The 25255-nt window shown below is 42.0% G+C and overlaps 3 protein-coding genes and 1 long non-coding RNA gene across 6 annotated transcripts; 1 reads left to right on the top strand and 3 right to left on the bottom strand.

Annotated features, from left to right (window-relative positions):
* Window positions 1-438: 438 nt before the first annotated feature.
* On the bottom strand, window positions 439-2106 carry LOC100837078 (30S ribosomal protein S20, chloroplastic). The gene is made up of 3 exons (XM_003569511.4): window positions 1844-2106; window positions 1591-1769; window positions 439-1041 (listed from the first exon to the last, which is right to left on the bottom strand). Exons 1-3 carry the CDS (start codon window positions 1986-1988, stop codon window positions 805-807), a joined length of 561 nt encoding a protein of 186 aa, XP_003569559.1. The 5' UTR covers window positions 1989-2106; the 3' UTR covers window positions 439-804.
* Window positions 2107-3907: 1801 nt separating this feature from the next.
* LOC100836769 (two pore calcium channel protein 1) lies at window positions 3908-21332 on the top strand. Of its 3 annotated transcripts, XR_002963315.1 has the most exons (26): window positions 3908-4421; window positions 5346-5489; window positions 5997-6104; window positions 6499-6594; window positions 7155-7264; window positions 7530-7590; window positions 7968-8134; window positions 8224-8329; window positions 8439-8516; window positions 10518-10579; window positions 11604-11676; window positions 12365-12430; window positions 12815-12958; window positions 13558-13615; window positions 15115-15222; window positions 16962-17025; window positions 17512-17680; window positions 18158-18222; window positions 18895-18985; window positions 19144-19230; window positions 19444-19515; window positions 19590-19630; window positions 19711-19810; window positions 20355-20667; window positions 20785-20936; window positions 21048-21332. XR_002963315.1 is itself a non-coding variant. In XM_003569510.4 (24 exons), exons 1-23 carry the CDS (start codon window positions 4248-4250, stop codon window positions 19793-19795), a joined length of 2229 nt encoding a protein of 742 aa, XP_003569558.1. In that variant the 5' UTR covers window positions 3910-4247; the 3' UTR covers window positions 19796-19810; window positions 20064-20468. The 3 variants fall into 3 exon arrangements, 2 of the variants coding, with proteins under 2 accessions (XP_003569558.1, XP_024314916.1); XM_003569510.4 differs by lacking the exons at window positions 20785-20936; window positions 21048-21332 and having other exon boundaries at window positions 3910-4421; window positions 20064-20468; XM_024459148.1 differs by lacking the exons at window positions 3908-4421; window positions 20785-20936; window positions 21048-21332 and adding an exon at window positions 5580-5914 and having other exon boundaries at window positions 4448-5489; window positions 20064-20463.
* On the bottom strand, window positions 5858-7199 carry LOC112270825. Its single transcript, XR_002963316.1, has 2 exons — window positions 7074-7199; window positions 5858-6231 (listed from the first exon to the last, which is right to left on the bottom strand). It is a non-coding gene; the product is annotated as an uncharacterized LOC112270825 (long non-coding RNA).
* A 271-nt stretch (window positions 21333-21603) lies between the features above and the next one.
* On the bottom strand, window positions 21604-25027 carry LOC100836458. Its single transcript, XM_003569509.4, has one exon. The coding sequence runs from the start codon at window positions 24646-24648 to the stop codon at window positions 21898-21900; it is 2751 nt and encodes a 916-aa protein (XP_003569557.1). The 5' UTR covers window positions 24649-25027; the 3' UTR covers window positions 21604-21897.
* Between the last annotated feature and the right edge of the window lie 228 nt (window positions 25028-25255).

Genomic DNA, 25255 nt, shown 5'->3' with positions numbered 1-25255 from the left:
TACTGTTATTACCACCGTACTATTAATGTTGTTTTTGGAAGTGGATGAATTTGCATACGTATTAGTTTGAACTTTGAACAAGTCTCAGGTGGCTGCAGTTCAGAGAAATGGCATCTGTTGACAAACAAGCTTTTGTGACTGCTTAAACAACGTACTCCCTCTGATCCTAATTAATTGTCGAAATATTACATGTATCTAGACACATTTTGGGCATAGATACATCCATATTTGGGCAAATTCGAGACAATTAATGTGGATCGGAGGGAGTACAATGTACTGTATCTAAAATCATATTGATAAAGACGTCAAGGTACCGAGCCAAGGAAACCTTAAAACCATCTACATCAAGCTTTCGTAGTAACAGGCTTACAGCAATACATCATTCATGAAGGAATGTCTTTCCACGGTCGTGTTTTCCCATTCGAGTGCCACAGAAAATAACCGCCTTAGATACAAATGTATTTTCAAAATGGTGGCAGTAACAAGAGAGAACATTGGTACTGAACATTTGAGTCTAGCTGAAGATATCTGGATACACATACAACAAGTAAATTTTGGTTTGAAGGTTTACAACACTGATGTGAACAACAACAGGAATGCAAGACAAGCGATGGCCCTTGTGTCAAGGCTTCTAGTGAATAGCAAGCACATAAACATAGTAGTCAGTACCAAAAGATATAAACAGAATACTTGACATGGAGAAAACTTGGCAAGCTATTGAGCTCGTTCCATATGCTGTCCAAATTGGTAAGATGTGATGAAAACAAAGTTGATGCAAATTCCGGATGGTGATTTCCCCAGAACCTAGGCAGCGGCAGTAGGTTCAGCGTTTGGAACATACCAACCGCGGAGTATCTCGATGGCCTTCTTCCTCCTTGCCAGCCTGGACTTGCGATGGTCTCCAGTATTTCTGTGCATGGCCCCAACCTTCACTGTCTTATCGATGGCTTTGTATGCTTCAGAAATCATTTTCTCTATTTCAATGATTTCTTCAGGTTGGGCATCAGCTTTCTTCCTGAGCTTTTCAAGGGCTCTGAAAACCTAATCAAAGAGCAAATAATTATGAAATTTGATTTCGTACAAAAAGAAGCTTCTGATATAGAGCTTCATAAATATTCCTCCGATCCTAAATTCTTGTCGTTATTTTAGTACAAATTTGAACTAAAACAACGGCAAGAATTTAGGATCGGAGGGAGTAAATAAAAGGATGTTTGTACAAATGAAACCACTTTCATACACGCAACCAGATTTTTTTTCATGCCATAAGATTTATTAACATAACTATAATTCTATATGAAAGATTCCAAGGAGATTAAATCTGTTGATCTATTACTTCTGTCCCTTTTCAGACTATTCTGTTGACGATATTCCGTAGTAAACCCACTTGCGCTATCCAATTAATCACCCACCGTCCAACCAAAGAGAATCCATTTATAGCTTAACATTGCATCAAATACATATACATTGACAATAAGGGGTACTAGACTGCCAAAAAAAGGAAGCGGTGGCTCCTCAATTTGAAATACACTTCAAGTGGAAGAAACCGTAAGCAAGGAGAAAAGAAAGCGCCCTCCATCAGTCATTATATACCTTCTTCATCCTGGTGCGCATCTCGGCCTTGCGGGCGTGGTTGCGGATGCGGTGCCTGTCATTCTGGCGCTCCCTCTTCTTGACCGAGTCCGGCTGTCTCCCAGTCTTGGGCGGCTCGGCGGCGCACACCACTTCCAGCCCTCTCCTCCTCCCCGTTGACGCCCAGGCCCCGAACCCACCTGACGAAAAGAATCCTCAGTCACTGACGAATAAACAGAAACTTTCTCGAGGAAAGCCGAGAGAAGTGGCGTACCGATGGGGAAGGCGGCGTAGGAGGTCGACAAGCGGGCCTGGGGGGAGATGGCGCGGAGGGAGAGGGAGGCAGGCGCCCGTGAGGGGGAAGGGAGGGAGGCAGAGAGAGATGAGAGGGAAAAGAGCGAGGAGGTGGCGGTGGCCATGGCTGGAGACCCAGATGGGAGGAGCTCGAGTTGCTGCCCGCGCTTGTGCCGGTGATGTTATCTTATCCGGGGGTATAGAACTATAGATTGCTCTGGGCGGTGGACGGAAGGTTGGCATACTCCAGTTTCACGCTAAGACGGGAACTCAACTATGAAGGCGCAGTTATCTTTGGAGTTTTGACAGGAGTATCATGCTGTTCTCGGCTTCCCGGCTTCTGCTCTCGTCTGAAGAAGTTGCATCACAGATTTAGCTAGACCTTCAAAGTATTTTAGGCCAAACTAGTTTGGTATTTTGATAGTCTAATTAAATTTAGGTGGCGACTTCTCCAGAAAGCTGGATGAGGACAGCTTCTCAGAAAAGACGGTCCAGGAAGTCAAAAAGAAATGACCCTCAATATAATTTAGAATGACAATATGGCCTTTTGATTCAGCAAACAAAATGCAAGAGATTGAAACCGAGTGAACAAAAATAACAATCAAATCCCTACTAAAATTAGAGGTTATAGATTTTTTTAGAAGTCAACATGTGCAACTCTCTTTGCGAGACAAAATGATTTTGTCCTTTCTCAGGCGTGCATGCCATTTCCCGAGGCTGACAAATGTGCAATGTGTGTGACGACTTATCAAGTATCCAAAAATACTACGTAACCTAGATTTTTCATTTTCCAACTCTTGAATAATTTATGTAAATAATCACTTAACCTTTTCTGTTCCTTTCACTGTCGACGCCAGTGGGTCCCTCCATAGCTCACCCCATAAAAAAGAGGCCACAATGTCGACATATCACAATTTTGGTCTTGAAATTGCATCTTCGCTCATCATTTTTCTTTTTATCCACCAAGTCAATTTGTTTTCTACAAAGCCTTGCATGAGCGAAGGATCATAGATGCCCAGTTTCTATAGCTGGAGGACGAAAAGTATATGAAAAAAAATTGAAAGAGTAGTTACATTGTTTCTCATTTATTAAATACAAAATGTGTCGTGTCCTTTTTCACTTTTGCTTACCCACACAGATACACCTGAGAAAGCACAAATTTTCTAAGATCCATGTATTATTGATGCAATAGAACAATAACGGTAGATCGCGTGTATTTTTTCGTTTCTCTGCATCGCTCCCCCATATATTTTATATACTAGATGATGCCCCGCACGTTGTTGCAGACATTTTTGGTTAACATACGTGAGTTGTTGAGGAAATTTTTAGTTAACATACATGAGTGAAAAGTAGCAACAAAAGAGTATCGAAAATGTATAATGAAATTGTAGATAGATTATAGATTATTCACTTGGTGTAAATAGTTTGATGAAAAAAATAGCATGTATGTATGTGAAAAACATATGAGTTTTCCACTAAATAGGTGTGAACAAATTAATGGTGTGATGCCGTGACATGCTTACTTGTTGAGAGAAATCAAATAAGTGTGATAATGTGGCATGCTTGCATATTGAGAGAAATCAATTAGTGAGTTTCTCATGTTTAGATATAAAAGATTATGCCTGTAGATACTTGTACAATTTCCGTTGGAAATCTTCATGGGTGTCGCGTGTAATGGCATGTTGAGACGGTTGTCGAGCATGGAAAATTACAAGTCGAGCTTTATTAGATCTAACTTGCAAAGTCGAGCTTCAAATCAAGTCGTTTGGAGCAAACATGAAATCAGGAAAACTGCACAAGCTCTTCAACACCTACAAGGCTGCAACCCACAGCCCTTTGCTTTCAGACGTACCTAGTAGTACAAACGATTTTTGCATATTTTTTAGCTAACCACGTGGAAGATCGCGCAAATTCCGCTCATTGTTTATCCCCCATCCCGACATCCGAAATTCCGAATAATATCCGATCCGATCCCCAACGGTGCCGAAAGCCACACAATACTAGATCTGACACCGAACAGCGGTTTCCACCAATGGGCTACTTTACAGAGCGCTGCACGCGTGCAAGCCGAGTTCCTCGCGCTGCCTCGCTGGTGTCCCATCTCCCTGTTGTGCGCTATTGGCTCGCGCGTCAATCGCCACGAGATCCCGGACGACGTGTGTTCCATTCCATATGCGGCAGCCAGAGAGCCTAGAGGAGCTGCCTGCAACGTGGCTGACTACTACCTCAGCACGATCCATTCCAATCGCTTCTAATCGCACTCCAGTTCCTCGCAACACTCGTTTAAACTAATCCGCTTCCAGTTCCGTTTCCAAATTTGCTCTTAGCTTCAGATCTTCACTTGCATCCGAGTCTAGGCGCGGGAGAGAGAGAGAGAGAGAGAGATGTGGGGAGCGGAGGCGCCTCTCATCGCCGAGGAGGAGGCGGAGCGCGGCTCGTCGTCCTCCATCAGCCACCTCGTAGCCGGCGGCGGGCGGAGCTCGAGGGAGTACCGCCGGCGGTCTGACGCCCTAGCGTACGGCGACCGTTACCAGAAGGCTGCCGCTCTCGTCGACCTCGTCGGTTCCCACTCTCTCTCTCGCGCACCTCCATCCTCTGCTCTACTTTCTCTGTTTCATTAAGCGAATAGCATAGCGTAGTCGGGAATCGACAATCGAGATGTTCGTGGGGCGTTGGCTCTACTGGCTGGTGACTGGCGAGTGAGAATGCGTAGGAGAAGTGCTTGATGAATTGTCTGCCCAAGCTCGGCATGCTGAGATTTGGCGCAGAGCTCTTGTGGTTGTTGCGCGTAGACGGTTTGGAGCTTGCGCTCTATTCGGTGTGACGATAGGAAGCAGTGGCACTGCTTGATGTGCCGTTTAAGTAATTTTGGGCATCGTTCACGGCCCAATGCCGATATTCATGTGGTTCTAGATGTCCTCTTCTTCTTTTGAGCTAATGTGTTATGGTGTTCTAGACTTCAATTCGAGAAGCTCATCAATTCAACCAGAATATTAGATGTCAGCAAGTGATTTTTTTAGTGACTTGAAGTTTTAATTGCCTCTGGAGTGGAGTGCTGATTTGAGTGGTTTCATATATTTTCTGCTTGGTTAGAGTTCATGCGAAGTTGAGGCTGTTGATCTATCTATGTGGTATGATTTGTTCCACTTGTTAGGTAGTGTGCTTGTGTTTCACGAGTGGTATCTGATGAAGTGCCAAAAATTTTAGTAATTGATCACGATCTATTATGCCATTTTGTTTGAAGCTTTGAGTTTAACATATCTCCTAGACAACATTAGAATAAGGGCCTTAGTGTAGCAAGTGCCATTTCCTTCTGCAAGACATTATGGGGCAATTGTGTTGTGGCTTCTTTTGTGCTGCAAAATCTTCTTTTTGGAAGAATATGTGTTCTGGCTTCTTTTGTGATCTGGAACTAACCCTTCATCTGTGTTTTTCATTGCAATTGTTGAGTTGCTCGAGAGTCTAATTACCATACCTTGCAGGCAGAAGATGGTGTTGGCATCCCTGAGGATGTCTTGAATGACACAAAGTTTGAGAGGGCTATGAGGTTCTATTTTGTGTATCTCCGGCTGGACTGGTTATGGTCACTTAACCTCTTTGCTTTGATTCTTTTGAATTTTCTCGAGGTTAGTTCTCAGAAAGTGGAACCTATCCATTATATTTTTTAGGTAAAGGACTAAAGGTTGACATTGTAAATAACTAGGCGTTGTCGGTAGTGTTTGGTTGCAGAGTGAGGTGGAATGGAATGAGTGAGGTGGAATGGAATGGAACAGTTCTGTTCCTTTAGGAATGGAATGTAATGGAACGGTTCTAGTTTTGCATATTTCAAGAACCAAACACTTGGAATCATTGCTCCACCTGGAACCAACTCATTCCTACATTTTTTGAGGAATGGGATGGTTAGGCATATTAGGGGAATATTCCCTTTCGAGGAACCATGTGGTTCCGTTCCACTTTTCTATATTTCAGGAACCAAATGCAAGAATCACCTCCAAAAGTAGAACCATTCCATTATATTCCACTTCATTCTCTCAACGAAACGCTTGCCACGGTGAAAATATAGAAGAAAGTACACACAATGTCATGATTCCCTTATGGTAATGATCATGAATTTGTTTTGTTTGTGTTTTCAGAAGCCTCTCTGGTGCTGGAAAGATGCTCAGGATGCTTGTGATCAAAGGGATCTTTACTTTCTTGGGCAGTTGCCATACTTCAGCAAAACTGAATCTCTGATATATGAGGTAGGGGCTTTCCTTATAAGGGTAGTGCTTATATGCAGTGTCTGGAGTCTAAACCTTAATTGTAGAAATCTTGAAGCAGTACAATCGATAGTAGATTAGGAGGCAGTTGAAGTCAGGCCCTCATCACCTGAAAATTAGCAAAGTAATCTTGGCTTAAAAACTGTGATGAATTTTTAGTTGTCTTGCAGAGCTAGTTACGCCAGACCATTTGTATTTTAGTACATTCAGCTACCTAAATTCTATTATCCTAGAAATCATATGGTTGGATCTATCATGAATTCTTCATAATATGAAAATACACACGTCTTCATCAAAGAATATGTAGTGATCTATATGGAGGACTGAAAACCTGAATCAGACGTACTGATCTGTACATGTTTGTTTTGGACTTCAGGGGCTTACACTTGTTATTCTTGTACTGGATATCTTTTATCCACTTTCTTATGAAGGTCTAAATATTTTCTGGAAGAGCAACATGAATAAATTGAAGGTAACAAAGCATTATTTTTTTATATTATCTCTGCAAATATGAGAGAACTTAGAGCATCTGATAATTCACAGAAGTTGACTTATTTGAATGTAGTTTCTAATTTTCTATGCATCATCAAAGGGGCCCAAGGTGAAATAGAGGCCAATATTTAATTTTCTAGGGGCCCAGGGTTTATCAGAAAGATAACTGGCAGCAAAGTGATGCTGAATATTTCTGTCCCTTCTTTCTTAACACCGTATGGCACAAGAAAAAATAGTTATTACTTATTTGATATGATGGTTACGTGTGTGCAGATTTACCAAATTTTAATAAAGAAACTATATGTTGGTAAGAATGAGCTAAAGTTATTTTCTTTAAGAAAATTATGTTCTCCCTTTTTAGATACACTTCCTATATTCTTTACTCACTTTTCACACTTCAAGTTCTTCCAAATTCTGACAGTGTCTTCAAACATGAAATTTTCTGTTTTATTAGATTACCTTGCTGTATTAGACGCGTGTATTACTGTCTTTTCCTTCTTGCTCACCATGGCTCACCAATTTTTCTGCATTACCTTGTAGGTTCTCCTCCTCTTCATTTTAGCATGTGACATACTGGTGTTTGCCTTTAGTCCCCTGCCTTTCAGAGTAGCTCCTTACATCCGTGTAGCATTTTTGATCATGACTATCAGGTATGCTGTGTTTTTTTATCTGTTCCAAACTGTGGAACATTGGTAGGTTAGTGATTTGCAACAAATATCCAAAAAATAGTCGTACTGTTTAGAAGCAGAGAAAAATATACAGGATACATAGTTGGTGTGCATGCTAACCGTGTTCTTTGTTCAATAGCGGGCAAAATTATATTTTGTTGTTGCTAAGATACATACTATTTTTTCTAAGAAAGGTCATAGTTATGTGTTTGACAGATCGGTTACTAATGTTTTCTGTTTGCAATAGGGAACTGCGAATGTGTGCTATTACACTCGCCGGAATTATTGGGACATACCTTAATGTTTTGGTAAGGTTTTATGTATACACAAACTTCCACACTCCAATGCACTGCAAGACATACAAGGTTATAAGTCCTTAGATAGTAAAGGATATGTGGCACATGCTGTTGGACTGTGGGATGACACTGACTGATAAATAGGGGTGGGGGGTTAATTGCATAACTTTCTTTGTAGTCCTTTGTGCTTCCCGATAGCATATTCAGTTTGTGAGTATAGTTTTCGTAGTCTAGTCATGGACGCTAATGTGTTCTTCTCTTATAGTTATATCTATTCACTTTACCATGCACCACTTCTTGTGCTTCTGCATGTTCAGTTGTTCACATTAATGTTTGCATTAAGTACCGGTCTTTTTGATGTATAACTTTGGGTTATCTGCGTTATGTAGGCGCTCTCTTTGTTGTTCCTCTTATTTGCAAGCTGGTTAGCTTATGTAACATTTGAGGACACTCCACAAGGAAAGATCATTTTTAAATCATATGGCGCAACACTATATCAGATGTTTGTCCTCTTCACCACCTCCAATAATCCTGACGTATGGGTCCCTGCTTACAAGTAAGACGACCATCACTGATATCTGACGTTTTTATGATAATTCATGCAGTCTACATGCACAGAAGTTGACCTTGCACATTTTGGAGCAGGATATCTCGCTGGTATTCCCTATTTTTTATCGTCTATGTGCTTTTGGGAGTTTACTTCCTTACAAATTTGATTCTTGCTGTCATTTATGAAAGCTTTAAAGAGCAGGTACTTTTTTTTACCTATTCCCTAGTAGCTTGATCCTTACTTCTTTACTTCTGAATTCTGACGCATTCTTACTAAGTGGAGCGCTAACATGGCATTATCTGTGATCCAGCTAGCAAAGCAACTTGGTCAGGTGGACTTTTTAAGGAAAAGTATATTACAGAAGGCATTTGATCTTATCGACACAAATGTGAGTGTTTTGTTATGTTTTCCTGGAACTGATGTGCTATACTTTAACAAATGTATTTTGGTAAACTTCCTATTTACTTTTTAGATTGGCCTGTGGAGTTCAAGTAATCCTTCACCAGAATATAGTTCTTCACTTTTCATCTGGGGGAATCAAAGAAGCTGAGTTAGACAAATAGTGGGGTAGTAAGGCTAATCTTTTCGAGGTAACCGATTTAGTGAGGGAATCGTGTCAACGAGGGAGGGGCGACTCGCGGCTCTATATATGCCACCTGAACCGTGTCAGCCTCGGAGCTTCCTTCCGTCTATCACGATGACTGCTTGGTGGGCTTTCACAATTGCATTTTATTTTTCTATTTCTAAACAAATCCATTTTTTGTAAAAAATAGTTTATTAAAATACTTTTTCAGCAAAAAGTCAAAACAAAATGATACTATTTTTGTGTGAATTTCCAACAGTTTATATCTGGTGTTCTTGTACTCCCTCCGATCCATAATAAGTGTCTTGGATCGGATTGGAGGGAGTAATTAATAAGAAATGTTCCCAAGTGTTGTTACGATGTCATAGCAATTCATAGAGAAAGTCCATCGTTCATAGCAAATATTCCACTAATTCGAAGAAAATATGATGTCAGTTCATATCTGTTGTTTTACCAATTTGACAAAAATGTTCTGGCACTGAAACTCGTGACAAGTTTGCTTTTTGTGTAACTCATTTTATTGTGTGGAACAATACAAAATCACTAGTGAAACCAAATGACTAATGGAATGAAAACAAGCTACTATGTTAACTAAATTGTAAAGCTATTATTAAAAACGAGATAGCAGATATTCCACTAATTCGAAGAAAATGAGCTGTCAGTTCATATCTGTTGTTTTACCAATTTGAGAAAAATGTTCTGGCACTGAAACTCCTGACAAGCTTGCTTTTTGTGTAACTCATTTTGTCATGTGGAATAGAGGTAAATACACCCGCGGTCCTACTTTTATTGTCGCGGTGTCAGTTTAGTCCTAAAACTATGAAACTGAACACTTTAGTCCTAATTTTATGATAAGTGGTGCGCACGAGGTCCTAAGCTCGTTCAGTCGCGTCTGACTCGGCTACGTGGCATGTTAACCGCGTACGCGTCGGTTCAGGGGCGTTTGGCGGGAGTTTTGCCATTGGGAAATTTTGCAAAAAAACCCGTATAAAAACCGGGCCATCTTCATCTCTCTATTTCCTCGTCCTCTATGTTTTCTGTTCGATCTCTCTATTTCCTTGTCCTCTTTTCTCAGTCGCCGCCGCCATGACAACGAGGTCGATGGCCAGCTCCTCCGTGTAGGGGCCATCACGACCAGCGTGTCCCCACCGGCTCGTCACCTATACCGCCGCCGGTCGCCACTGAGTTGCCACTACTTCGCCTTAGAATCGCCGTCGGGTACGAAGGAGAGAAGGGAGAGGAACGGAGCGGGAAGAAATAAAAAGGATGCCTCCTCCGCCAGGGGGTTTTCTGCAAAAATTCCCAACCGTCGCGGTGGAAAAACTCCTGCCAAACGCCCCTGAGCCGATGTGTACGCGGTCAACGTGCCATGTAGGCGAGTCAGACGCGCCCGAACGAACTTAGGACCTCGGGTGCACCACTTATCATAAAATTAGGACTAAAGTGTTCAGTTTCATAGTTTTAGGACTAAACTGACACCGCGTCAATAAAAGTAGGACTGCGGGTGTATTTACCTCTGTGGAATAATACAAAATCACTGGTGAAACAAAATGACCCATGGAATGAAAACAAGCTATGACAGGTAAATTGTAAAGCTACAATAAAAATCAAGATATATCTAATGTGCGTCTTGTTTCATGCACCAACTAATTAGTTCATCTAAAATTCTATACTGGGAAGGAAAGGTGGGTTATATATTCACACTTTCAACAGTTTCACATAGCAGGAGTACCAAGTTGTCGTTGCATTCATTCATGAGATATAATTTCTTGTTGGTTGTTGATCTTGCTTGTTTTTTTACATCAGGGTGAGGGTTATCTCAACAAGGAACAGTGCATATCATTACTTAATGAGCTCAACAAGTACAGGTAACCAAAGTGGCCTCATACGTTACACTGCATATCCTTATCAAAGCACCCTCTTACATTGTATTGTTCATTAGTAAGTCTTTTTGACGATCCCTGTTGTGGGGTAGTCTGTCCATCTATTTTACAAGCAGACGTACAGTCATGCATAATCAACATATGTGTTGCATTTTTTTTCTTATCCAGGAAACTTCTAGGAATATTCATACCTGAATCTGTTAGCTACGTGTTTGGTAAACTTGAGATCCTTCAGGGAACAGCACAAACATTGCGAAAAAAACTTGACCCAACTCAGGTCCAAAATAAATTAACTCCATGCCACTGGGGTATCCAAAGTATCCAGTTCAAGCTAGTTCCTTGTATTGAGAAATTGTCATATTCTTGATAGCTCCTAGATCAAGTATGGCTGCCATAGTAAAAAAAACATAAGAGAGGGGGTGTCGGTTGAGTGTTGGTTAGGCCAATGTGTTGCGGTGCTATCGAGCATCGGGATTATAGTAGGGAAGGTAAAAATGAGCATGTACCATGGCCTTGCGAGAGATAGAGAACGATATTTTCTAACCAGGTTTGGCCATGACCACCTAAGTGAGAGGGGCGTAATCCTGTTAAGAGTTGCAACCTTGAGCATGAGTTACTTAGTGCCAGTGCCATCGGAAAATCCATTGCCACAAAGCAGACTTCCTTCTGGACTTTTCCTCTCCATGCCTACATGTGGGAATGATCGTTGGGCGTGAGTGATCACCTCAAGAAGCCTGGGTCTCACCCAAGGGAGAGCTCTTTCTTCATACGACGGATGAGTTACAAGTGACCCTTGTGTGGGAGGAAAAGTAAGGGTAAAAAGAACAAACTTGGTCTATGGATTAGGAATACAAGGGTGAGGGAAACCCTATTCTTTCTTTGACTTTCTTTTTCATGCTTCTATATTCTCTCTTCTTCTGGCACTCTTACTGGTACATCGCCTTGAGATTGGAACCCCTGATTGGAGTCAATTTTCTCCCTTACAACTAAATGTATCTCACTTTTGTAGGTCCTTACCTAAAACCTCGAGGGAAGATTTTGAATTAATTTTTACTGAGCTTGATCGGAGTGGTGATTTCAAGGTATGTGCTCAACTTATCTTCAATTGGCATGTTTTCGTTTTATGAAGTCAGCAATAATTTTAGTTCCATTGAAGAAAAGTATGCTTAGTGATAAACTCATAATGTTGCTTGCTCCAGCTGGTGGTACATATACCAGAGATGGTGCATAAATATTTGTGGATCTGAAATTTGGAGTTTCTGCTGGACCTCATGAATTGGATTTTCAAAATGCAATATTTGCAAGGAACCCAGCCTAGCTTAGCTGGTGGGATGTGTGTCTGTACACCCCCACCACCCAGATTTGAGTCCTCTTCAGCTCGAATTTGGGTGCCTATTTCTTCTACCAATGAGAAGTTACCTAGATCCTCCCTAGGCAATCTAGTCTATCTTGGATAATATTTGCAAGTATATGCTCTTTTCGAGAAGAAAATCATTGTAAAAATTACAAAGAATGGCCATACCAAATCAGACACTTAACTATGCTGCTAGAGTGCTAGTGATCTCAACCTCTGAAGAAATAATTACATGGTAAGACTGATTCAACCAATCAAAATGCTGCTAGCGTGCTCAGTGCTAGTGATTTAAAGATGCTGCTAGAGTGCCAGTGATGCACTTCTACCTCAGTGATATTTTAATTTGGAAATTAACTTATATCAGCATTTTATGATATTACATATCAGATCATTCTAATTTATTTATTCTTGCCCAGGTTACCTCTGAAGAATTTGCTGACCTATGCAATACTATTGCAATAAAGTTCCAGAAAGAACCACCAGTATGTTGCACTTACTTTGATGATCATGATTCTGCACCTTGCTATGTTATGAGAATTATGTCCTCTCCCTTCTAAAATACATGTCATCTTTTAATTGATGTTGTCTCCAATTTACACCTTTGCCTGTTAACTTGTAGTTTATATTTTAGTAAAAGTTCGAGAACTGTAACTGTAAGAACGTCGTTTATTTTATGATAATGCGCTGCGTGCAAATGTATCAACGGTCATTGCTGGAATCGTTTGGTTGCCATGGATACAGATGCAATTTTATTTTACCAGGGATAGAAAAACTTTGAAGTTTGAACTTATAATATTAAATGTTAATCTTGTGTCTGTAAACAGCATTTTGAATTATTTGACTTATTGTTGTACACATGTTTGCAGCCTTCTTATCTGGAAAAGTTTCCATCTTTTTACCATGCACCACTATGTGAAAGGTTGAAATCTTTTGTGCGGAGCCGCCAGTTTGAGTACATAATTGTTTTTGTTCTTCTGATGAACCTTGTTGCCGTCATTATTGAAACAACGGTATGTGCATTATTTCTTATAGTTCATCTTTTATATTTTACACAATTTTAAATCAACAACTGTGTTATAAATGCTATACATGGTGGGAGTAAAGTGATGATTTGACCAATAAATGATACTCTGTCTGTTTCAAAAGATGTCCTCTTAAAAGTCGGCTAACAGTATATATACACGTACTGGTTTGGTAAATATGCATAAAACCCCTTATACAACGAGGATATTACATGGCTCACATATGACTATATACGCCTCTAACATTACTCTAACATGTACTTCCTGACATATGTTTCCGGTACAGTTTTATAACTCAGAAAGAATCCCAATTCTTAAAAATTCGAACATTTTTCAAGGAACCCAAGATGTCATTATCATTTGGAGCAAATATGCTGAAGTATATGGTGGTTAACTGATAAAGCCATTATATTAGATTAATTTGTGATTCCACTAAATGGCATATAATTCTTTAATCTTATTTTGGTTAAAACATTATATATTCAAATATAAGTGCAACTAAGAATTGGAACTATTAAACTTGCAATTGCAAACTTTCTTTGACAAACCAGCGAAATATCTTGAACAGTTGAATGTAATCTTTGCAGCTGGATATAGAGAACAGCTCCTCACAGGAAGTGTGGCAAGAAGTTGAGTTTTTCCTGGGTAAGCATCTTGTGGTGAACTTTGTTTCAACTACGATGTATGCAATATGTTAATTATCTTGGATTTACTTCTACCTAATAATACCTTCATTCGGAAGCAGGTGATGCCCTAGAAAGCATGTAGTCAAACTTTGACTATTAATATATTCAAAGTGTTTAGGTAAAAAATAGTACAATTAGATCTGTCATTATTATTTTTTGTCATATCTTAATTTTCTTATTTTGCACTAGCATATTTTTTATGAAAATGAATGTGAAAGTTGCATGTTGGAGACCACGTCTTTGTCCAAAAAGTCATCTATTTCCGAATGGAGGGAGTACATTATCTTGACCTTGATAGCTACCAAGCATTTCATTTTTTTTCTTCCTTTGCTAGTAGTTTTTTCTCAGGTAGAATGGCCTTTTATAGCATCTTTGTGTTACTCCTGTTTTAGGCTCTCATGGTACTGCGTAAGTCATAAGGAATCATGTTTTGTTGAAGTGTATAAGTGAATTGCCTAGCCCTTTCCTTCAGATTGCTCTTTTGGTTGCGTTGGCTAGCACATGAAGCTTGACATGGTATCAGAGCCAAAGGTCTCAAGTTCAAGTCCTGGCTTTCACAATTTATCTTAAAATTGTTGTTACCCCCTCCGTCCATGAAGCGTATAAGTGAATTGCCTTGCCCTTCCTATCAGATCGGTTTTTTGGTTGTGTTGGCTAGCGCATGAAGCTTGACAGATCACAATGGGTGGAAGGTTTAAAAAGAACAGAACACGAGCAACATACATATTTGAAGTACCAAGATGATATGAATCAGTATTATAATTACATCATAAATTGCAGTAATGTGTTCTCAGAAGTAAATTACAATTATAAAAGATGAACTGGTTGGTTCTAGATGCTACCTATTTTATCCATAATAAGTGTCGCTGATTTAGTACAACTTTGGATCGGAGGGAGTAGAATTTTAGTGCCTTAATGCCCAACACTATGCCAGCATTGGCCTAAATGTTGGTCCAGATTCTACATGTTAGCCTTAGTCTGCATTATGCAGAATCACACTTGCCCACCACATTCACTTGGTGCCTTCGGTGTATGCCAACACTTGGACTTCACATTATCGGTTTACATTCTACAGTGACTAGTATATCTGGTAAGTGTTGAGTATAACATGAACAGTGGATTCGAGGGTTCTCTTTCCTATCATGTGGTAAATGGCCAGGGTACTGTCGTTACTCTGTACATTCGTTATATATTTAGTGAAGATTGTATAAATGAATCATAAAGGTACATTTTTTATTTTCTCATTTCCAGACTCCTAGATGGGTTTGCTTAGCGAATAACCTGGAACTTTATTATCATCTTAAACTGCAGTTTGTAAACTTTTTTCATCCTTGTCCCCTCGTCTTTCCTATTGGCACCTAACCAATCAGTTGAAATATTTTATTGATGCCTTTTCATCCTCAAAGGCTTGATTCCTGGAGATTTTAATCATATGTTACATGAAACAATATTTTGCAGGATGGATTTATGTTGCCGAGATGGCGCTGAAAATATTTTCATTAGGATTTGGCGCTTATTGGATGGAAGGCCAAAACAAGTTTGATTTTGTGCTTACTTGGACTATATGTAAGTTTATCACATTTCTTTTGTTGGTTGAGTTTAATCTCACTTCTGCCATGATTTTTTTTCTTTTTCCACCGGTACCTGTCATCTTGCATTATTAAGGAAAATCCATCTGATCTGAAAAACATTGATTAGAAAGAGAAGTTTTGTGTTCACAACTCTACAGAATGTATAAAAAGGATAGAAACCTGCATGGCTGGTGTAGGCGAATGCATGATTACAGGCATATATTTGCGGAAAAGAAAAAGATTACGGGCATATATTATAGGACATAACTGATTATTCGCTGATCAGGATCATTGGATAATCAACATATAAAGCCATACTTTCCACACACACAAACAATGATGCATGGTGCTTGTCAAATCTAAGCTTTTGTCTATCCCACAGCTCAGGATGCCGTTGGGGAGGGTATGGCCTAACCCGGCTGTTGCCCTCCCCGTACCCATAGAATGAAATCCCTATATTTACCCTCCCCAAATTATCCATTAACCACTTTACCCATATCCATTGGATAATGGGCAATTTGGGCATGAGCTTAGTTTTCGTGGGAGAGCCCGCATGGCGTCAGGCATGGCAGCAAAATCCCAGGCTAAACAACAATTCTTTTTGTTACTGGTTGCATCTCTTCTAGATGAAGAGCAACACTGGCAAAACAAATACGGAATAGCTAGAATTGAGAAAGGCACATAAATTGAGCATGATTTTGCACTGGCAACACAAATGGTTCTCCAAAGTACAAAGTAACCAATATTTGAACAAGAACAGCGCTGTGATTCATTAATTAAGAAAGCGTGGAATACAAATGTCGTCATGGAGCAAGGGGAGAACAGCAGCAGAGGAGACTAATTACAGTGCAGATAACAAAGAGAAGAGAGAAGAGGAGGGGTTGAGAGAGGCTCCTCAGGCGGACTGATTAACTGAAACCAAGCAGGTTCCAGAACAAGCTGGTACTGAAAACAAAGAATCCCAAACCCCATGCTCGAGTTCCCCAAACCCCAGGAGATGACCTCCGTCCACTGCGCGCGCTCGAAGCAGAGCAGATCGAAGCGAATCCAGAGAGAGAGGTGTGAAACCTTTGCTGATTCAATCTAATCACCTGAGGTCGCGGCGGGCGCGGGAGCGCGTGGAGCTGCCGCCGCCGCCGGATTCCTCGACGGACTCGGCGCTGCCGGAGTCGGTCTCTCCTCCGCCGGCAGTGGTGGGCAACGAGGTTGGGGGATGAGAAGACGGCGAAGGTGATGAGCACCAAGAGGAAGGCAGAAGCGCGACGCGGCTGCCGCCGGAGCGCGTGGTGGCGAACCACCGTGGCCGCCTCCCGTGACCCTGCCTTGCAGCCCCGTCGGCGCCTCGGCGGTCGGCTGCCGCCGGTCGGCCGTATGAGATGGGATCGGGGATGAAGAATGGGGATCGACTGATTTACCTGTTTTCCCCTCCAGCCTAGTGGGTAATTGCCCATATCCGAGCCATCATCATATGAGCGAAAAATTCTGTACCCATTTAAACGGGTATGGTTAAGGTAACGGGCAACTGATACCCACCAGCATCCTGACCACAGCCCTTCTCTTTTTTCTGTGCAGTTCTCACAGAAAATAAGTTAACAACTACTATGTACTATTGTTTGATTTGATACCTCCTTTCATATCCGTGAGAGCTCCTTTTGAATGGAACCTTGTATGTCTTGCATTATATTCGTGTCAAAATGAAATTCTGTAGTACCTAACATCTGTTTTCCTTGTTAGTTATTGGAGAGACTCTAACATTCGCCTTCCCATCAAAGCTTCCATTTCTTTCAAATGGAGAATGGTAAGTTCACTGTGTTTATGATCCATTACTTACAAAATTTAGTCATGTCATAAATACAGATCAATCTTTCTAGTATGCTATTCTTATTTGATTTCTTGAACCAAAATAAATGACCTCCATGTGCTATATGAGTAGTGGTATTGGGGTCAAAACCCAACCGTAAACTGCATGCTCTTTGAAAAGGCCCACCAGGTTAGAATCAGGCAGCTAAACAAACTACAATAAGATTCTTAATACGATGGTGATTTAGGGAGCATGTAGTTTGGCTCCTCTGTAATACAAGAAACTGCAACACAAAATATCATGTTGAGATACATGAAGTGATGTCCTAAGCTATAGTTATTGGAATTACCAATTCAACATTTATCTACTAAAAAAACATTCCAACGAGATATCGGATCTGAAAAAATCTAACTATTTCTTGTTCGCTTGCTCTAGCTCACGGTCAAATATGTAACTTACTTTCCTTTGATGTTTGCTCGCCAGGATTCGATATCTTCTCCTTGGAAGGGTGTTGCGCCTAACAAGAATTTTGTTGCAAGTTCGCCGTTTCAGAGCATTTGTTGCGACATTCCTTACTCTGATGTCTAGTTTGATGCCATATCTGGGGATCGTATTCTGTGTTCTTTGCATGTACTGCTCCCTAGGGTTGCAGGTTGGAATATTTCCATATTAAGTTTTATGCCCTAACTAAGTACTCCCTCCGATCCATAATAAGTGTCTCGGATTTAATACAACTTTGCACTAAGTTAGTACAAAATCTGAGACACTTATTATGGATCGAAGGGAGTACTAACTAATTCACCTCAAAGCTTGTGTTGTTAGAGAAACATAAGCCTTGTGCTTATTATTCATTTCACATGCTTGCTTGATTAAGTATGATGTGAAAAAAAATATTCAAGTTGGTTGTCAATTTATTTAGTGGAACGATTATCCGCCTATATACAGAAACCCATTATTTATGCCAGTAATCGCTCTTTTTTCTTTGTCCACAGATTTACCCATGTACTAGTTGGTATTGTTGTTTGAGCTTTTCCTGATCTGAACTGGGTGCCTTCATTGTTGAAATACCATTGGTAATTTTGTCATCTTACTATTTCTGAGCTGATAATTGAGGTTCCTCTGTTTGCAGATTTTTGGTGGCATTGTGTATGCAGGCAACCCTACACTGGAAGAAACCAGTCTCTTCGATAACGAGTATCCTTCTTTGTTCTTGCTCCTTTGTTGGGATTCCACTGAGAATTTTACAGTTTGTTGTGGCCAAGGATTCAGATGTATTGGTGGTAATGCTGTAACCGGCGGTTACTAGCTGTACCGGCCAGGATAAGCAAATTAATATCAGTCTGACAAGAGATACTTTCATACTATTTACATGAAACAAAGATTTAATGCTCATAGAACACAGAACACCAAACAAACGCAATAATTTAAGGAAGGAATTTTTAAAATGAAATAGCAAGAGGGAATAGATCAAAATGAGTTATTGATTTGCTGGTAAACACCCAGTTACTTACTAGGTGGCTACCAGCCTTGCTATGGTGACATTTGAAATCCCTTTTTTGATCCTTGGTCGAGGCCCACATAACTGCTATGCTAAAACAGTAAAACCTTAACCATGTTTTCGAGATATTTGTTTCAGATTTTTGTTTCTCGAACACGCATCAGAATGCGTGTCATTTTGTATTAGAAGGGGAACGCTGAGACGTCGTGAAATCTTACAAAGGGAAAGCCAATAAAACTGCAAGCTAGCCTACCAAAGAAAACTAAAACAAGTTAATCTACAAAAGAAAGCAAAACAAGAAAAGAGACTCTAAGCTAAGCTATAATTGTTTCAGATAATTCTCACTTTTTATACCTTGACGTGTTCAGCTATCTGCTTTTTAACTTCAATGATTATCCAAGTGGTATGGTAACTCTGTTCAATTTGTTAGTGATGGGCAATTGGCACGTGTGGATGGAGGTAAGAATATTGCTCTGTTTCTATAAAATGAGCTAATAGGGTCAAGATTTCCTGCCATTAGCTTACAACAATTTTTTTGAAGACCACTGTGTAAAGATATTGAACTATTTTTTTGTAATTGTTAACATGTGTTTCTTTATCCTTTCTCATATTTTCAGAGCTACAAACAACTGACTGGAAGTTCTTGGAGCCTGATTTATTTTGTCAGCTTTTACCTTATTTCAATATTACTGCTGCTTAATCTGGTAAGGTCTCAAGTAGCTTTTCACTTTTTTGTTCATCCAGCAACATCCATAATATAAGGTTCTAACTTTGCATAATATTAGATGATGAATGACTGATCTGTGCATGGTCAGAACTTCGTTGAGAAGTGGATATTTCCAGGAATTAAACCTTATTATTTGTTAATAAATTTTTAGTTACTGATTAAATAAATTGTTATCGCTTTGTCTTGTCAGATTGTAGCATTTGTGTTGGAGGCATTTTTCGCTGAGATGGAACTGGAGAAAGCTGGAGAAGCTGATATCCATGTGAGATAAATATTTCTGCTACTTCATATCTGGATTGAGTAGCTCATGTTTGAGGGCACTCCTCATCCTTGCAGGATCCTACATCTGGAGGAAGAAACAAACGCCGATCTATGCGGTAATGCACATCATTATTATTTACTATTATGTAATAACATACTGTTACAGGCTTGCAGCCTTATCGTTTACGTGTTGTAGTGTGAGGTCAAAGGGTACCATGGTTGATATTCTGCTCCACCATATGTTGAGCAATGAACTTGATGGATCTCAGAACTCTGATTGATAGCCCATCTTCAAGGTACTATCTCGCTTCTCACTCCACTGAACTCCCACATAATTGTGCTAAAAGAATTGGAATTAATAAACTTAGTTCTTCTGTGTACTTTTATGATACTAGGATCCATGTCGACACTACTAACTCATTTCTAGTTTCTGTTATTTGTTGATGTCTTCTGCTTACTGGATAGGTTACTTGGCACTAGATCGCACCCGCATCATTTGCACAATTACGTTCAATTAATGTTGCCTTTCTTATGCTTAAATTGTTACAGCTTCGGTTATTTATTTTGGTTCTGCAAGGATGAAAGCAAGAAAAGAACATAATACACAAGATTCCAGGTCAAAAAATATACATTACAGTCAGTAATTTTCCGAGCATGGGTGATCTGTTGTATGTAACAGATGTGAAACTTTTGAGTAGTGCTGGCAATGAACTTGATGTGTCAAGAAACACATTGAATAGGCATATTGTATCGCTTCAATACGGTTACTATGTTGTAAAAATTTCTGTATACACTATCCCAGTCGAGATACCTGACATTATCTTATTTTCTTATGTTTAGTTATGTTGTATCACTCCAAAGTGTAATTAGCAGTTTGGATAAAACAAGAGGAACAGTACTGGAAATTGATATGATACTGCAGGTTGTGGTAGATTTTTCTTGCTTGCTATTTCACTTTTTTTGAGACAGTCCATTGCTCATATATTGAGGCACCACTGCGGGTACATCTTGGTCCAACAAGTTCAAGATGCACCCTAGAGGGAAACTAAACCAAGTGGTAACTTTCTTGTTCCTGCAACGACTTTTGCCACTGGGCAACCTCATTAGCTATACGCCGGATGACCACCACCGAGAAATCCTTGAAGTTTTGAAGGTCAGTTTAAATGCCGCACTTTTCCTTATTGTTTATCTAGCATATCTTGACTATGCAAAATTTAAACATATGGTTGGACTCAGACTTTATTTTGTAACATTATTCACATTTCTCCAGATTTCAGAGGAAAATAAACATATGGTTGGACTCAGTCTTTATTTTGTAACTTTCATTGCGTACTCACACCGTGGACGTTGAACCCGATCATTACCTATGTGAGAACTAAACGAAGAGAAATCCTAGCTGCTAGCTGGGTCCTATCTGTAAAGGTGATGCTAAAGTATATTTAGTCCTTTGCTTCTCTCCGCCATTATCCCTATGTTTTGCTATTCTCATTGAAACGTTAATTCCTATGTTTTTTCTGTGTTGGCCATTTCCAGAGTTTGGCGATGACATTCAACTGTTCCTGTCATCCCGTGGAAAAGGCAGTAAGAAAGGGTCAATTCAAGTAATCACTAAAGGACTTCACTGTGAATCAAATGCACCAGACCTTAACAAGTAAGTTTCACAAAACTACCAATTCTATGACATCAAAAAGCTATGGAGTTGTAAGAAAAATTGAGATTTAGCAAGTTGCAAATTTGTAAACCTATGATGCACACAAATTCTTAAGTGTCTAACTAACCAATCCATTTCAATAAAGAATCATTTTTCAGGGTCATCAATTTAGAAATAGTAATATGCACATTTCTCAACCTAATTCTGCACATAAGTTTTTAAATGTGTACATTTCGAGCATGAGCAAGAGCGTTAGGGGATTTTTTTCTTGGGGTTAATTTGATGGTAAGAATCATTAGAAATAGTAAGAATCATTGGGCTTACATGGGAACATTTCAACAAAGAGCAAGAGCGTTAGGGGATTTTCTTTTCTTCGGGTGAATTTGATGGTCTAAGCCACCAATGCGTCATAACCTGTGCTTTCCGATTGAATCATGATTGAAGTAGTTAATAATGTTACATGAAAAAAAAATGCAAATTCAAAATATTTTATAGTTCAAACCCTTTATCCATCCAATCCATGTTTTTCTTAAGAGCATTCAGTATAGTACTGTATCCAGAACAATAATGGAGAGCAAATGGGCTAGACCAGCACCTATAATCCGAGATTCCATTTAGTTCGCGTATATATGAGGTATACTTTCTTCTTTGCTGTCAGGCAACACATTTTTCTCTACTCCAATACTTATCCCACATGGTCGTACCACAAGTCCACAACTGCCCTGTGTTAGGCTAGAGGTTAGAGACCATCTCATACCCACCTGATCTCCTCCTCTGCGAGCCTCCAAGTCGCTGCTGCAAGAACAACAGCAAGGCCAGCAGCGCTGCTCCGCACGGTATAACGATGTCCCACGCAACGCCGAAGAGGTCGCTGCGAGGGCTCGCATATACGTCGGAGGGGCTGATGCTCGGTTCGTAGACCCGAGCCCGAACCACATCATACACGTGAGGCATCGCACGGATCATGGTGCCCCCCATGTAAAACCATGGCGAAATCGCTCGAACTCCAGAGCCTGCCAAGGACGCGTTCAGGATGATCTGAGGGAGCAGGAAGCCGTCCAGTATAAGCCCCGCGTACGACACGAGGTCCTCCCAGATCGTGGCCGGCTCTCCGCCGATGCGAACCACCAGCGAGTCCTCCCGTGCTGCGCGGACGTTGACCACGTGGACGATCCCGGCAAGGACTCCTCCGAGCAGGTACAGAGGCAGGCATATCTGCAGCACTATCCTCTCCGACGCGGACGGCGGCGCCGTCGCGGATTTGCTCTGGTCGGCCGATCCCCGGCGGCCGGACCACACCAGCTGAATAAGGCGTAGCTGCAGCACGAAGGCGATCAGCATAGGTGCCCTCATCATCACTTCTTTCAGCTCGAGCACGGCGTATCTCGAGAACGTATAGTACTGGGTCCTCCTGCTTACGAACAGGGCCTCGAAGTTAAGCACGAGAGGGGTCAGGTACCCCAGGGTGAGAATGGCAAGCATGGTGATGGACGTGGCCGGAGCCGCCTCGGGGTTCTTCTTGGTGTGGAGGATCTGCAGGACGGTGAAGACGCATGACAGCGTTGTGGAGGCCACCAGCATGATGCTCTCCAAGTCCATCCTCGATATCGCCTCGGACACTTGTTCCATGTACATCCCGTACAAATGGATGTCGATCTTCTCGAAGAAAAGGGGGTCGTTCTTGTTGTCTCTCAGGCTGCTGATTGCTCCCCTGCCGTACTCCTGTGCCCTGGCGTCCAGGGGGGCAAACATCAATGTTACCAGTATCTGACAGTCCGTCGAGACGTTCAGCTCTCGGCAACCGACCATGCTCATGATGCCCCTCTTGGGATCATAAACACCCTCTGCCGAGATCCGTCTTTCCTGCATGGTATATGAGTACAACGACACATTCGGAGGACGTACCCAATCATCAGATGGAACAAAGTGGCGTATATCATAGCTGACGTTCAGGAGGTCTTGCTTCGTGTCAACCACCGACACGGAATTGTCGGCGGCCAGCCTATCCCCTTGGACCATCACCGAACCAATCGTGACTGGATAGGCTTCTCCACTGCCCATTCCACCTCGTGAGTAGAAACGAAGCTCGAAGTCATTGTAAGTAAGGTTACCCGGGAACAACCCATTGAACTGTTGCTTCTTCTTGATCTTCATATAATGCTTCTTCGCCTCCTCAATCATGGTGTCGTTGTAGTTGTACTTCACATCTGAGAGGTTGCTGCTTCTTTGGTTGTCGGTGTCGATGCTCGACGCTGATATCACACCGGAGATCTGTCCAGCGTCACCGTGGTTGCCGTTCCCAGCCTGACTTGAGTTCCAAAGCATCCCGGCCACGAGGCTCCTGTCCCGCATGGTCCACGCGGCCGGGAACCAGAAGCTAATCCCGATCCCGCACTCGCTCACTTTGCGAGCAGATGTCACGGCCGAGCGCACCACCGGGCACGCCCTAAGGCAAAGCACGCCACGAGTCGAGTTCCAGTGCCCGTCGGCCACGACAGCCTCCTCATCGACTAAGACGCGGTGTTGACCGTAGTGGTGGAAAACCCTACGTTGACGGCTCTCGGACCCGGTGTTGTTGGAGAACACCATGTATGCGCGCACTGCGCCATCCGCGGTGCACTGCATCTGGTTGATGTGCATGCGCGGCAGCATCCGCAGAAGCGGGGATGAGGCGCTCGTCGACGTGTCTGCGACGCCGCCATGCTCCAGCTTATACGAGGTCATGAGCTGCTCTTTCAGGTGGGCGCACGAGAAGCCGCCTCCGAGCGCCTGGAGCGTGCCCCTCACCGGCGTAGTCGGTGGGCTGCCACAGGGCGCGCGCTCGGCGGCGTATTTGTAGTTGTCGCCTTCGGCATACGCGAGGAGGTTGACGGTCCCAAAGTCACTGGATCCCTCTAGACTGCCGGACACCAAGGGGTCGTTGAGTTTGGGAGGGCTAGGGACACGGAGGCGGAGGACGACATCGGAGTAGTGCTTGAGAGAGCCGTCGGCGGCGAGCTCAGTGCCCGACCCGACCATGCAGAGTTGGTGTGAGGTGTTGGAGTAGTAGCCGTCAAGGACGAAGGAAATGGATTGGGACATGGTGTAATTATAGCGGTGCCGACGGCCAGGGCTCCGGTAGGTGCTGCTGGCATTGCGTGGGCCGGTGACGGTGAGGGTAGCGGTGAGGTGCACGAGAGCCGGGTCGTTTGTGCGGAAGGCTCCGTGGGGAAAAAGGGAGAATGACCGGTAGTTGTAGAGGTCATCATCATCATCTGGGGAGAACAGGTTGTCCCCGCCGGTGAAGTGGCCGGTGGAGATCTGGAAGGAGCGGGTGAGTGAAAGGGCGTCGTCGGAGTCGGTACGGCGGTTGGCAGGGGGTGTCAGGGAGGAGCAGACGGATTGGTAGGGGGAGGCAGCGGCGGAGAGGGTGGCGGTGAACACAAGGAGAAGGAAGCAGAGGTGCCAAGTGAAGAGCTTGGGATTGCTGGGTGGTGGCGCCATTTTGATCGGTTGGTTGGTTTAGCTGGTGAAGAAGGAAGATCCAGGATGCAGCGCACCTGTGCGATGCGTTTATAGCAGTAGCTGGGTGGACTGGAGAGCGGAGACTCGACTGCTGCACTGTACTGAGGTGGAAATCTGTGGATTGGCTCGACTTTTCTGAAATCTTTTGATAGCTGCCCGATCTAGACGGCATGGAACGAATTGACCACTGGCGTGGCCTCCGTCCCAAAATAAATGATGTGTATCTCTATGGACTCTTATACAATTCAAGTTGATGCACAGCATAGAATGGGGAAACAACCAACACGTCTCTCGTAAGTTTCGATCATTCATTTTTTCTTGAAAATTTACAAGTTTTTTATTTGCGCAACTTGCTTGTGGTGTCCTGTTCATGGAAGAAAATGGAAGAAATGATTTTGTGGCCACAAGTGTCTGGCAGGGAAGAAAAAGCAATGAGCGAAGAAATCTGATGGACAAGGAAGAAAAGCGAAGGGCCAGCATAATGGCTAATGATGGGTCCTACACACATGTCATGCCCTTGGTTTCAAAGTAAACGTCAACGGTCAAACCCTTTCGTTTGCATATAAAAAATAAAATAACCTTCGTT

This window comes from Brachypodium distachyon, chromosome 2 (genome assembly GCF_000005505.3).
Source record: "Brachypodium distachyon strain Bd21 chromosome 2, Brachypodium_distachyon_v3.0, whole genome shotgun sequence".
NCBI lineage: Eukaryota > Viridiplantae > Streptophyta > Magnoliopsida > Poales > Poaceae > Brachypodium > Brachypodium distachyon.
This window is presented reverse-complemented; position numbering and strand designations above follow the sequence as displayed.

What these genes read in the sequence shown, in the direction of transcription:
- LOC100836458 (XM_003569509.4), bottom strand. Translation starts at nt 24,648, where the DNA reads ATGGCGCCACCACCCAGCAATCCCAAGCTCTTCACTTGGCACCTCTGC.
- LOC100836769 (XM_003569510.4), top strand. Translation starts at nt 4,248, where the DNA reads ATGTGGGGAGCGGAGGCGCCTCTCATCGCCGAGGAGGAGGCGGAGCGC. An exon ending in TGTGCTTACTTGGACTATAT is followed by an intron (nt 15,223 to 16,961) that starts GTAAGTTTATCA and finishes TTTCCTTGTTAG; the next exon opens with TTATTGGAGAGACTCTAACA. An exon ending in TTTCTTTCAAATGGAGAATG is followed by an intron (nt 17,026 to 17,511) that starts GTAAGTTCACTG and finishes TTTGCTCGCCAG; the next exon opens with GATTCGATATCTTCTCCTTG.
- LOC100837078 (XM_003569511.4), bottom strand. Translation starts at nt 1,988, where the DNA reads ATGGCCACCGCCACCTCCTCGCTCTTTTCCCTCTCATCTCTCTCTGCC. An exon ending in CTACGCCGCCTTCCCCATCG is followed by an intron (nt 1,770 to 1,843) that starts GTACGCCACTTC and finishes TCTTTTCGTCAG; the next exon opens with GTGGGTTCGGGGCCTGGGCG. An exon ending in TGCGCACCAGGATGAAGAAG is followed by an intron (nt 1,042 to 1,590) that starts GTATATAATGAC and finishes CTCTTTGATTAG; the next exon opens with GTTTTCAGAGCCCTTGAAAA.